The sequence below is a fragment of the Oncorhynchus masou genome, unplaced genomic scaffold (genome assembly GCF_036934945.1).
Source record: "Oncorhynchus masou masou isolate Uvic2021 unplaced genomic scaffold, UVic_Omas_1.1 unplaced_scaffold_744, whole genome shotgun sequence".
Taxonomy (NCBI): domain Eukaryota; kingdom Metazoa; phylum Chordata; class Actinopteri; order Salmoniformes; family Salmonidae; genus Oncorhynchus; species Oncorhynchus masou.
Genome location: NW_027013898.1, coordinates 6,518 through 21,105, shown reverse-complemented (window position 1 = coordinate 21,105; position 14,588 = coordinate 6,518). Strand labels below are relative to the sequence as shown.

The 14,588-nt window shown below is 49.8% G+C and overlaps 1 protein-coding gene and 1 non-coding gene across 2 annotated transcripts in view; one reads left to right on the top strand and one right to left on the bottom strand.

The window, feature by feature from the left end:
* LOC135537289 (unconventional myosin-XV-like) overlaps nucleotides 1-14,035 on the top strand; it is a 151,510-nt gene extending 137,475 nt beyond the window's left edge. Inside the window, 4 exon segments of the mRNA XM_064963481.1 lie at nucleotides 4,142-4,275; nucleotides 11,924-12,057; nucleotides 13,700-13,840; nucleotides 13,934-14,035. Of these exon segments, the coding sequence (XP_064819553.1) occupies nucleotides 4,142-4,275; nucleotides 11,924-12,057; nucleotides 13,700-13,840; nucleotides 13,934-14,035 (511 nt within the window).
* Nucleotides 4,594-4,669, bottom strand: trnap-ugg (transfer RNA proline (anticodon UGG)). Its single transcript has one exon. It is a non-coding gene; the product is annotated as a tRNA-Pro (tRNA).
* Nucleotides 14,036-14,588: the final 553 nt, after the last annotated feature.

The following is a 14,588-nucleotide window of genomic DNA, read 5'->3' as shown; positions in this document are numbered from 1 at the left end:
TATGGGACAGTCTTCAGACTACTTGACTTTTCCACATTTTGTCACGTGTGCATTGCATTATGGGACAGTCTTCAGACTACTTGACTTTTCCACATTTTGTTACGTGTGCATTGCATTATGGGACAGTCTTCAGACTACTTGACTTTTCCACATTTTGTTACGTGTGCAGTGCACTGATGTTTGTCCCCTCATCAATGCCCCATAATGACATTTTTGCAAATGTATTAAAAATGAACAACTGAAATATTACATTTACACCATAATGACAAAGAAAAAACGTTTTTTAGAAATATTTTAAAACTGAAATTTGACATTTACATCAGTATTCATTTTGACTGGTACTGTAAAAGTTCAGACCACTCAGTACTTTGTTGAAGCACCTTTGGCAGCGATTACAGCCTTGAGTCTTCTTGGGTATGGCGCTACAAGCTTGGCACACCTGTATTTGGGGAGTTTCTCCCATTCTTCTCTGCAGATCCTCTCAAGCTCTGTCAGGTTTGAAGGGGAGCGTTGCTGCACAGCTATTTTCAGGTCTCTCCAGAGCTGTTCGATTGGGTTCATGTCCGGGCTCTGGCTGGGCCACTCAAGGACATTCAGAGACTTGTCCCGAAGCCACTCCTGCGTTGTCTTGGCTTTGTGCTTAGAGTCGTTGTCCTGTTGGAAGGTAAACCTTCGCCCCAGTCTGAGATCCTGAGCACTCTGGGTCAGGTTTTTATCAAGGATCTCTCTGTACTTTGCTCCGTTCATCTTTACCTCGATCCTGACTAGTCTCTTAGTCCGTGCCGCTGAAAAACATCGCCACAGCATAATGCTTCCAACATCATGTTTCACCGTAGGGATGGTGCCAGGTTTCCTCCAGACGTGACACTTGGCACTCAGGCCAAATAGTTCAATCATGGTTTCACCAGACCAGAGAATCTTGTTTCTCATGGTCTGAGAGTCCTTAATAACAATGTGTTTTTGCTTTTTGTCATTACGGGGTATTGTGATGTCATTATGGGGTATTGTGATGTCATTATGGAGTATTGTGATGTCATTATGGGGTATTGTGACGTCATTGTGTGGTATTGTATAGATTGATGAGGACTAAATGTAATATAATCCATTTTAGAATAAGGCTGTAACGTAACAAAATGTGGAAAAAGGGAATGGGTCAGAATACTTTCCGAATGCACTGTAGATAGTACTGTACTGTACACAGCAACACCTCTCCCATAGGTGAATACACTTTCTCTCCATCATCTCTATGTAATCTCCACATCACCTCTATTTAATCTCTCCATCATCTCTATGTAATCTCTCCATCATCTCTATTTAATCTCTCCATCATCTCTATTTAATCTCCATGTAATCTCTCCATCATCTCTATGTAATCTCTCCATCATCTCTATGTAATCTCTCCATCATCTCTATTTAATCTCTCCATCATCTCTATGTAATCTCTATGTAATCTCTCCATCATCTCTATGTAATCTCTATGTAATCTCTCCATCATCTCTATGTAATCTCTCCATCATCTCTATGTAATCTCTCCATCATCTCTATTTAATCTCTATGTAATCTCTCCATCATCTCTATGTAATCTCTCCATCATCTCTATGTAATCTCCATGTAGTCTCTCGGTCATCTCTATGTAATCTCTCTGTCATCTATCCATTATCTCTATGTAATCTCTTTGTAATCTCTCCATCATCTCTATGTAATCTCTCCATCTCTATGTAATCTCTCAATCATCTCTATGTAATCTCAACATCATCTCTCCATCATCTCCATGTAATCTCTCCATCATCTCTATGTAATCTCTATGTAGTCTCTCCATCATCTCTCCATCATCTCTATGTAATCTCGCCATCATCTCTCCATCATCTCTATGTAATCTCTCCATCATCTCTATGTAATCTCTATGTAATCTCTCCATCATCTCTATGTAATCTCTCCATCATCTCTATGTAATCTCTCCATCATCTCTATGTAATCTCTCCATCATCTCTATGTAATCTCTCCATCATCTCTATGTAATCTCTCCATCATCTCTATGTAATCTCTCCATCATCTCTATGTAATCTCTCCATCATCTCTATGTAATCTCTCCATCATCTCTATGTAATCTCTCCATCATCTCTATGTAATCTCTCCATCATCTCTATGTAATCTCTCCATCATCTCTATGTAATCTCTCCATCATCTCTATGTAATCTCTCCATCATCTCTATGTAGTCTCTCCATCATCTCTCCATCATCTCTATGTAATCTCGCCATCATCTCTCCATCATCTCTATGTAATCTCTCCATCATCTCTATGTAATCTCTATGTAATCTCTCCATCATCTCTATGTAATCTCTCCATCATCTCTATGTAATCTCTCCATCATCTCTATGTAATCTCTCCATCATCTCTATGTAATCTCTCCATCATCTCTATGTAATCTCTCCATCATCTCTATGTAATCTCTCCATCATCTCTATGTAATCTCTCCATCATCTCTATGTAATCTCTCCATCATCTCTATGTAATCTCTCCATCATCTCTATGTAATCTCTCCATCATCTCTATGTAATCTCTCCATCATCTCTATGTAATCTCTCCTTCATCTCTATGTAATATCTCCATCATTTCTCCATCATCTCTATGTCATTTCTCCATCATCTCTATGTAATCTCTCCATCATCTCTATGTAATATCTCCATCATTTCTCCATAATCTCTATGTAATCTCTCCATCATCTCTATGTAATATCTCCATCATTTCTCCATCATCTCTATGTAATCTCTCCATCATCTCTATGTAATCTCTCCATCATCTCTATGTAATCTCTCCATCATCTCTATGTAATTTCTCCATCATCTCTATGTAATCTCTCCATCATCTCTATGTAATATCTCCATCATTTCTCCATAATCTCTATGTAATATCTCCATCATCTCTCCATAATCTCTATGTAATCTCTCCATCATCTCTCCGTAATCTCTCCATCATCTCTATGTAATCTCTATGTAATCTCTCAATCATCTCTCCATCATCTCTATGTAATCTCTCCATCATCTCTATGTAATCTCCATTTAATTTCTCGGTCATCTCTATGTAATCTCTCCGTCATCTATCCATCATCTCTACGTAATCACTCCATCATCTCTATGTAATCTCTATGTAAACTCTCAATCATCTCTCCATCATCTCTATGTAATCTCTTCATCATCTCTATGTAATCTCTCCATCATCTCTATGTAATCTCTCCATCATCTCTATGTAATCTCACCATCATCTCTCCATCATCTCTATGTAATCTCTATGTAATCTCTCCATCATCTCTATGTAATCTCTCCATCAACTATATATAATCTCTCCATCATCTCTATGTAATCTCTCCATCATCTCTATTTAATCTCTCCATCATCTCCATGTAATCTCTCCGTAATCTCTCCATCATCTCCATGTAATCTCTCCATCATCTCTATGTAATCTCTATGTAATCTCTCCATCATCTCTATGTAATCTCTCTGTAATCTCTACAGCATCTCTCCATCATTTCTATGTAATCTCTCTGTAACCTCGCCATCATCTCTATGTAATCTCTACGTCATCTCTATGTAATCTCTATGTAATCTCTCCATCATCTCTATGTAATCTCTCTGTAATCTCTACAGCATCTCTCCATCATCTCTATGTAATCTCTTTGTAACCTCTCCATCATCTCTATGTAATCTCTACGTCATCTCTATGTAATCTCGATGTAATCTCTACGTCATCTCTATGCAATGTCTCCGTCATCTCTATGTAATCTCTCTTTCATCTCTATGTAATCTCGCCGTCATCTCTATGTCATCTCTATGTACTCTTGCCATCATCTCTATGTCATCTCTATGCAATCTTTACATAATCCCTACGTCATCTCTGTCATTTCTATGTAATATCTACGTCATCTCTATGCAATCTTTACATAATCCCTACATCATCTCTATGTCATTTCTATTTAATATCTATGTCATCTCTATGTCATCTCTCTGTCATCTCTATGTCATCCCTATGTAATCTCTATGTCATCTCTCCATCATGTCAATGAATGTAAAAAAAAACAACCTAGAACTGAGAAACATTAAAAATATATAGATATATTTTATCCTTTATCCTTTCTCTCGCCAGCCATGAGTTGTCGGAGTACATTCCCCCCCTTCTGTTTGGGAAGCAGCCCCCCCAGGCATGGGTCACCATGGTAACTCAGCACATGCAGCAGGTCCAGAGCCTCAACCCGCACCAGGCCAAAACCCAGTTTCTGGGTACGACACAGACACACACCTAACACACATCTAACACACATACAATACATATACACCAGTACAGTATACAGCGGCCAAAGCTCAGTTCCTGGGTACAATACAGACACACACCTAACACACACTAATACACATACAATACATATACACCAGTACAGTATACAGCAGCCAAAGCTCAGTTCCTGGGTACAACACAGACACACACCTAACACACACTAATACACATATATATATATATATAAAAAAATATATCCCATTTAGCAGACGCTTTTGTCCAAAGCGACTTACAAGTCGGCTGGGGCCACTACTTTTACATGTGGGTGGTCCCAGCGGGAATCGAACCCACGACGCTTGGCGTTCCAAGCGCCATGCTCTACCGACTGAGCCACACAGGACCCACAATACCTATACAGAAGTATGTGGACACCCCTTCAAATTACAAGCTCACAGAACGGGACCGCAGAGTGGTAGGCCACACAAGCTCACAGAACGGGACCGCAGAGTGGTAGGCCACACAAGCTCACAAAACGGGACCGCAGAGTGGTAGGCCACACAAGCTCACAGAACGGGACCGCAGAGTGGTAGGCCACACAAGCTCACAGAACGGGACCGCAGAGTGGTAGGCCACACAAGCTCACAGAACGGGACCGCAGAGTGGTAGGCCACACAAGCTCACAGGACTGGACCGCAGAGTGGTAGGCCACACAAGCTCACAGAACGGGACCGCAGAGTGGTAGGCCACACAAGCTCACAGAACGGGACCGCAGAGTGGTAGGCCACACAAGCTCAAGGGACGGGACCGCAGAGTGGTAGGCCACACATGCTCACAGGACGGGACCGCAGAGTGGTAGGCCACACAAGCTCACAGGACGGGACCGCAGAGTGGTAGGCCACACAAGCTCACAGGACGGGACCGCAGAGTGGTAGGCCACACAAGCTCACAGGACGGGACCGCAGAGTGGTAGGCCACACAAGCTCACAGAACGGGACCGCAGAGTGGTAGGCCACACAAGCTCACAGGACGGGACCGCAGAGTGGTAGGCCACACAAGCTCACAGGACGGGACCGCAGAGTGGTAGGCCACACAAGCTCACAGAACGGGACCGCAGAGTGGTAGGCCACACAAGCTCACAGGACGGGACCGCAGAGTGGTAGGCCACACAAGCTCACAGGACGGGACCGCAGAGTGGTAGGCCACACAAGATCACAGGACGGGACCGCAGAGTGGTAGGCCACACAAGCTCACAGAACGGGACCGCAGAGTGGTAGGCCACACAAGCTCACAGAACGGGACCGCAGAGTGGTAGGCCACACAAGCTCACAGGACGGGACCGCAGAGTGGTAGGCCACACAAGCTCACAGGACGGGACCGCAGAGTGGTAGGCCACACAAGCTCACAGGACGGGACCGCAGAGTGGTAGGCCACACAAGCTCACAGGACGGGACCGCAGAGTGGTAGGCCACACAAGCTCACAGGACGGGACCGCAGAGTGGTAGGCCACACAAGCTCACAGAACGGGACCGCAGAGTGGTAGGCCACACAAGCTCACAGAACGGGACCGCAGAGTGGTAGGCCACACAAGCTCACAGAACGGGACCGCAGAGTGGTAGGCCACACAAGCTCTCAGAACGGGACCGCAGAGTGGTAGGCCACACAAGCTCACAGGACGGGACCGCAGAGTGGTAGGCCACACAAGCTCACAGAACGGGACCGCAGAGTGGTAGGCCACACAAGCTCACAGAACGGGACCGCAGAGTGGTAGGCCACACAAGCTCACAGAACGGGACCGCAGAGTGGTAGGCCACACAAGCTCACAGAACGGGACCGCAGAGTGGTAGGCCACACAAGCTCACAGGACGGGACCGCAGAGTGGTAGACCACACAAGCTCTCAGTACGGGACCGCAGAGTGGTAGGCCACACAAGCTCACAGGACGGGACCGCAGAGTGGTAGGCCACACAAGCTCACAGGACGGGACCGCAGAGTGGTAGGCCACACAAGCTCACAGAACGGGACCGCAGAGTGGTAGGCCACACAAGCTCACAGGACGGGACCGCAGAGTGGTAGGCCACACAAGCTCACAGGACGGGACCGCAGAGTGGTAGGCCACACAAGCTCACAGAACGGGACCGCAGAGTGGTAGGCCACACAAGCTCACAGGACGGGACCGCAGAGTGGTAGGCCACACAAGCTCACAGGACGGGACCGCAGAGTGGTAGGCCACACAAGATCACAGGACGGGACCGCAGAGTGGTAGGCCACACAAGCTCACAGAACGGGACCGCAGAGTGGTAGGCCACACAAGCTCACAGAACGGGACCGCAGAGTGGTAGGCCACACAAGCTCACAGGACGGGACCGCAGAGTGGTAGGCCACACAAGCTCACAGGACGGGACCGCAGAGTGGTAGGCCACACAAGCTCACAGGACGGGACCGCAGAGTGGTAGGCCACACAAGCTCACAGGACGGGACCGCAGAGTGGTAGGCCACACAAGCTCACAGGACGGGACCGCAGAGTGGTAGGCCACACAAGCTCACAGAACGGGACCGCAGAGTGGTAGGCCACACAAGCTCACAGAACGGGACCGCAGAGTGGTAGGCCACACAAGCTCACAGAACGGGACCGCAGAGTGGTAGGCCACACAAGCTCTCAGAACGGGACCGCAGAGTGGTAGGCCACACAAGCTCACAGGACGGGACCGCAGAGTGGTAGGCCACACAAGCTCACAGAACGGGACCGCAGAGTGGTAGGCCACACAAGCTCACAGAACGGGACCGCAGAGTGGTAGGCCACACAAGCTCACAGAACGGGACCGCAGAGTGGTAGGCCACACAAGCTCACAGAACGGGACCGCAGAGTGGTAGGCCACACAAGCTCACAGGACGGGACCGCAGAGTGGTAGACCACACAAGCTCTCAGAACGGGACCGCAGAGTGGTAGGCCACACAAGCTCACAGGACGGGACCGCAGAGTGGTAGGCCACACAAGCTGACAGGACGGGACCGCAGAGTGGTAGGCCACACAAGCTCACAGGACGGGACCGCAGAGTGGTAGGCCACACAAGCTCACAGAACGGGACCGCAGAGTGGTAGGCCACACAAGCTCACAGAACGGGACCGCAGAGTGGTAGGCCACACAAGCTCACAGGACGGGACCGCAGAGTGGTAGGCCACACAAGCTCACAGGACGGGACCGCAGAGTGGTAGGCCACACAAGCTCACAGGACGGGACCGCAGAGTGGTAGGCCACACAAGCTCACAGGACGGGACCGCAGAGTGGTAGGCCACACAAGCTCACAGGACGGGACCGCAGAGTGGTAGGCCACACAAGCTCACAGGACGGGACCGCAGAGTGGTAGGCCACACAAGCTCACAGGACGGGACCGCAGAGTGGTATGCCACACAAGCTCACAGAACGGGACCGCAGAGTGGTAGGCCACACAAGCTCACAGGACGGGACCGCAGAGTGGTAGGCCACACAAGCTCACAGGACGGGACCGCAAAGTGGTAGGCCACACAAGCTCACAGGACGGGACCGCAGAGTGGTAGGCCACACAAGCTCACAGGACGGGACCGCAGAGTGGTAGGCCACACAAGCTCACAGGACGGGACCGCAGAGTGGTAGGCCACACAAGCTCACAGACGGGACGGGACCGCAGAGTGGTAGGCCACACAAGCTCACAGAACGGGACCGCCGTGTGCTGAAGCATATAGTGTGTAAACATCATCTGTCCTCGGTTGCAACACATCACTACCGAGTTCCAGACTTTCTCTGGAAGCAACGTCAACACAATAAGTGTTCTATGGAGTGGTGTACAGCTCACCGCCATTGGGCTGTGGAGTAATGGAAACGCGTTCTATGGAGTGGTGTACAGCTCACCGCCATTGGGTTGTGGAGCAATGGAAACGCGTTCTATGGAGTGGTGTACAGCTCACCGCCATTGGGTTGTGGAGCAATGGAAACGCGTTCTATGGAGTGGTGTACAGCTCACCGCCATTGGGCTGTGGAGCAATGGAAACGCGTTCTATGGAGTGGTGTACAGCTCACCGCCATTGGGCTGTGGAGTAATGGAAACGCGTTCTATGGAGTGGTGTACAGCTCACCCCCATTGGGCTGTGGAGCAATGGAAACGCGTTCTATGGAGTGGTGTACAGCTCACCCCCATTGGGCTGTGGAGCAATGGAAACGCGTTCTATGGAGTGGTGTACAGCTCACCCCCATTGGGCTGTGGAGCAATGGAAACGCGTTCTATGGAGTGGTGTACAGCTCACCGCCATTGGGCTGTGGAGCAATGGAAACGCGTTCTATGGAGTGGTGTACAGCTCACCCCCATTGGGCTGTGGAGTAATGGAAACGCGTTCTATGGAGTGGTGTACAGCTCACCGCCATTGGGCTGTGGAGCAATGGAAACGCGTTCTATGGTGTGGTGTACAGCTCACCCCATTGGGCTGTGGAGTAATGGAAACGCGTTCTATGGAGTGGTGTACAGCTCACCCCCATTGGGCTGTGGAGTAATGGAAACGCGTTCTATGGAGTGGTGTACAGCTCACCCCCATTGGGTTGTGGAGCAATGGAAACGCGTTCTATGGAGTGGTGTACATCTCACCGCCATTGGGCTGTGGAGCAATGGAAACGCGTTCTATGGAGTGGTGTACATCTCACCGCCATTGGGCTGTGGAGCAATGGAAACGCGTTCTATGGAGTGGTGTACATCTCACCGCCATTGGGCTGTGGAGCAATGGAAACGCGTTCTATGGAGTGGTGTACAGCTCACCGCCATTGGGCTGTGGAGCAATGGAAACGCGTTCTATGGAGTGGTGTACATCTCACCGCCATTGGGCTGTGGAGCAATGGAAACGCGTTCTATGGAGTGGTGTACAGCTCACCGCCATTGGGCTGTGGAGCAATGGAAACGCGTTCTATGGAGTGGTGTACAGCTCACCGCCATTGGGCTGTGGAGCAATGGAAACGCGTTCTATGGAGTGGTGTACAGCTCACCGCCATTGGGCTGTGGAGTAGTGGAAACGCGTTCTATGGAGTGGTGTACAGCTCACCGCCATTGGGCTGTGGAGTAATGGAAACGCGTTCTATGGAGTGGTGTACAGCTCACCCCCATTGGGTTGTGGAGCAATGGAAACGCGTTCTATGGAGTGGTGTACAGCTCACCGCCATTGGGCTGTGGAGCAATGGAAACGCGTTCTATGGAGTGGTGTACAGCTCACCCCCATTGGGTTGTGGAGCAATGGAAACGCGTTCTATGGAGTGGTGTACAGCTCACCGCCATTGGGCTGTGGAGTAGTGGAAACGCGTTCTATGGAGTGGTGTACAGCTCACCCCCATTGGGCTGTGGAGTAATGGAAACGCGTTCTATGGAGTGGTGTACAGCTCACCGCCATTGGGTTGTGGAGCAATGGAAACGCGTTCTATGGAGTGGTGTACAGCTCACCGCCATTGGGCTGTGGAGCAATGGAAACGCGTTCTATGGAGTGGTGTACAGCTCACCCCCATTGGGCTGTGGAGTAATGGAAACGCGTTCTATGGAGTGGTGTACAGCTCACCGCCATTGGGCTGTGGAGCAATGGAAACGCGTTCTATGGAGTGGTGTACAGCTCACCGCCATTGGGCTGTGGAGTAATGGAAACGCGTTCTATGGAGTGGTGTACAGCTCACCGCCATTGGGCTGTGGAGCAATGGAAACGCGTTCTATGGAGTGGTGTACAGCTCACCGCCATTGGGCTGTGGAGTAATGGAAACGCGTTCTATGGAGTGGTGTACAGCTCACCCCCATTGGGCTGTGGAGTAATGGAAACGCGTTCTATGGAGTGGTGTACAGCTCACCGCCATTGGGCTGTGGAGTAATGGAAACGCGTTCTATGGAGTGGTGTACAGCTCACCCCCATTGGGCTGTGGAGTAATGGAAACGCGTTCTATGGAGTGGTGTACAGCTCACCCCATTGGGCTGTGGAGCAATGGAAACGCGTTCTATGGAGTGGTGTACAGCTCACCGCCATTGGGCTGTGGAGTAATGGAAACGCGTTCTATGGAGTGGTGTACAGCTCACCGCCATTGGGCTGTGGAGCAATGGAAACGCGTTCTATGGAGTGGTGTACAGCTCACCGCCATTGGGCTGTGGAGTAATGGAAACGCGTTCTATGGAGTGGTGTACAGCTCACCCCCATTGGGTTGTGGAGCAATGGAAACGCGTTCTATGGAGTGGTGTACAGCTCACCCCCATTGGGCTGTGGAGCAATGGAAACGCGTTCTATGGAGTGGTGTACAGCTCACCGCCATTGGGTTGTGGAGCAATGGAAACGCGTTCTATGGAGTGGTGTACAGCTCACCCCCATTGGGCTGTGGAGTAATGGAAACGCGTTCTATGGAGTGGTGTACAGCTCACCGCCATTGGGCTGTGGAGTAATGGAAACGCGTTCTATGGAGTGGTGTACAGCTCACCGCCATTGGGCTGTGGAGCAATGGAAACGCGTTCTATGGAGTGGTGTACAGCTCACCCCCATTGGGCTGTGGAGTAATGGAAACACGTTCTATGGAGTGGTGTACAGCTCACCCCCATTGGGCTGTGGAGTAATGGAAACGCGTTCTATGGAGTGGTGTACAGCTCACCCCCATTGGGCTGTGGAGTAATGGAAACACGTTCTATGGAGTGGTGTACAGCTCACCCCCATTGGGCTGTGGAGCAATGGAAACGCGTTCTATGGAGTGGTGTACAGCTCACCGCCATTGGGCTGTGGAGTAATGGAAACGCGTTCTATGGAGTGGTGTACAGCTCACCCCCATTGGGCTGTGGAGCAATGGAAACGCGTTCTATGGAGTGGTGTACAGCTCACCCCCATTGGGCTGTGGAGTAATGGAAACGCGTTCTATGGAGTGGTGTACAGCTCACCGCCATTGGGTTGTGGAGTAGTGGAAACGCGTTCTATGGAGTGGTGTACAGCTCACCCCCATTGGGTTGTGGAGCAATGGAAACGCGTTCTATGGAGTGGTGTACAGCTCACCGCCATTGGGCTGTGGAGTAATGGAAACGCGTTCTATGGAGTGGTGTACAGCTCACCGCCATTGGGCTGTGGAGTAGTGGAAACACGTTCTATGGAGTGGTGTACAGCTCACCGCCATTGGGTTGTGGAGTAGTGGAAACGCGTTCTATGGAGTGGTGTACAGCTCACCCCCATTGGGTTGTGGAGCAATGGAAACGCGTTCTATGGAGTGGTGTACAGCTCACCGCCATTGAGTTGTGGAGCAATGGAAACGCGTTCTATGGAGTGGTAATTAACACTTCACCATCTGGCAGTCCGATGGACGAATCTGGGTTTGGCGGATGCCAGGAGAACGCTACCTGCCCCAATGCACAGTGCCAACTGTTAAGTTTGGTGGAGGAGGAAAATGATCTGAGGTTGTTTTTCATGGTTCGGGCCAGTGAATGGAAATGTTAACGCTACAGCGTACAATGACCTTCTAGACGATTCTGTGCTTCCAATTTTGTGGCAACAGTTTGGGGAATGCCCTTTCATGTCTCAGCATGACAAAGCCCCCATGTACAAAGCAAGATCCATACAGAAATCGTTTGTTGTGACCCACCAGGATATGCTGTGTGTGTGTGTGTGTGTGTGTCTGACTGTGCCCCCCCTCCCCCAGGTCTGGTCAGTGCGTTCCCCATGTTTGGCTCCTCCTTCTTCTACGTCCAGTCTAGCAGCAGTGGCTCCATCGACGCTCCCTGTATCCTGGCTGTCAATCAAAATGGACTGCACTTTCTCAACAAGGACACTCACGTAAGGCCCGCCCACACTGCTCACTAAGTCCTGCCCACGCTGCTCATTAAGTCCCACCCACTTTGCCCTTGTGTTCCACCCCCCACACATGCGGTGATCTCACCTGGCTTAAATGATGCCTCTGGAGACAAAACTTCTCTCATCGTCACTCAACGCATAGGTTTACCTCCACTGTACTCACATCCTACCATACCCTTGTCTGTACAATATGCCTTGAATCTATTCTACCACGCCCAGAAATCTGCTCCTTTTACTCTCTGTTCTGAACGCACTAGATGACCAGTTCTTATATCCTTTAGCTATACCCTCATCCTACTCCTCCTCGGTTCCTCTGGTGATGTAGAGGCTAATCCAGGCCCTGCAGTGCCTAGCTTCACTCCTAATCCCCAGGTGCTCTCATTTGCTGACTTCTGTAACCATAAAAGCCTTGGTTTCATGCATGTTAACATTAGAAGCCTCCTCCCTAAGTTTGTTTTACTCACTGCTTTAGCACATTCTGCTAACCCTGATGTCCTAGCCGTGTCTGAATCCTGTCTTAGGAACCAAAAATCCTGAAATGTCCATCCAAAATTATGTTTTCAGACAAGATATAACTGCCAAGGGGGGTGGAGTTGCAATATACTGCAGAGTTCTGTCCTACTATCCAGGTCTGTTCCCAAAACAATTCAAACTTCTACTTTTAAAAATCCACCTTTCCAAAAACAAGCCTCTCACCGTTGCCACTTATTATAGACCCCCTTCAGCCCCCAGCTGTGCCCTGGACACCTGAAATGATCGCCCGCCATTCATGTTCAGAGTTCGTTGTGTCTGTTAGGTGACCTAAACTGGGACATGCTGAACATCCCGGTCATCCTGCAATCTAAGATAGATGAATCCTGGCTTTGGAAGGCCACCAAAGAATTCCGAGATTTCCATCACTACAACATTTTCCGTCAAGATAGAACTGCCAAAGGAGGAGGAGTTGCAATCTACTGCAGAGATAGCCTACAAAGTTTTGTCATACTTTCCAGGTCTATGCCCAGACAGTTCTAGCTTCTAATTTTAAAAATGAATCACTGTTGACACCTGTAATAGACCCCCTCAGCCCCAGCTGTGCCCTGGACATTGATTGCCCCCCATTTATGTTCAGAGTTCGTTGTGTCAGGTAGGTGACCTAAACTGACACAAATTATCAACGAACCTACCAGGTACAACTCTAAATCAGTAACCATGGGCACCCTCTTAGATATCATCCTGACAAACTTGCTCTCTAAATACACCTCTGCTGTCTTCAATCAGGATCTCAGTGATCACCGCCTCATTGCCTGAGTGTGTAATGGGTGGGCTGTCAAACGACCACCCCTCATCACTGTCAAACGCTCCCTGAATCACTTCAGCGAGCAGGCCTTTCTAATCGACCTGGCCCCGGTTATCCTGGAAGGATATTGACCTCATCCTGGTTGCTCTTCAAAAGTGCTTTCCTCTCCATCTAAAATAAGCATGCCCCATTAAAAAATGTAGAACTAAGAACAGATATAGCTGCTCACTAAGTCCCGCCCCAGTAGTAATTGTATGGTTGGTCCCTGGGGTGCAGGGTCTGCAGACAGTGGTCCCCCTGGTGCAGGTAATAGTAGCAATTGTATGTTTGGGTCCTGTGGTGCAGGAGCTGCAGACAGTGGTCCCCCTGGCGGAGGTGCAGTCTACCCGCACCCAGAGACCCTCGTCCGGGACCAGCTACCCCTACGTAGACCTCACTCTGGGAGATCTAACCACTCACAGAGTCACGCAGATACAGCTCAAACAGGTACACACACACAAACACACACACACACACACATATACGCACTCACGCACACACGCACATTGTAACTATGTCATGTTGTGTGTGTATGTTTAGGGATTGGAGCTGTGTCGGGTCATTGCCATGCACGTGGAGAACATGCTGTCTGTCAGGGAGAAGAGACTCACCCTGCCACCCAGCGAGGTCACTGTGTTATAAGACACTGTCTCTCTGTCTCTAAGGGAGAAGAGACTCACCCTGCCACCCAGCGAGGTCACTGTGTTATAAGACACTGTCTGTCTCTCAGGGAGAAGAGACTCACCCTGCCACCCAGCGAGGTCACTGTGTTATAAGACACTGTCTGTCTCTCAGGGAGAAGAGACTCACCCTGCCACCCAGAGAGGTCACTGTGTTATAAGACACTGTCTGTCTGTCTCTCAGACACTGGGAGAAGAGACTCACCCTGCCACCCAGAGAGGTCACTGTGTTATAAGACACTGTCTGTCTGTCTCTCAGGGAGAAGAGACTCACCCACCACCTGTCTCTCAGGGAGAGAGGTCACTGTGTTATAAGACACTGTCTGTCTCTCAGGGAGAAGAGACTCACCCTGCCACCCAGAGAGGTCACTGTGTTAGAGGTCACTGTGTTATAAGACACTGTCTGTCTGTCTCTCAGGGAGAAGAGACTCACCCTGCCACCCAGAGAGGTCACTGTGTTATAAGACACTGTCTGTCTGTCTCTCAGGGAGAAGAGACTCACCCTGCCACCCAGA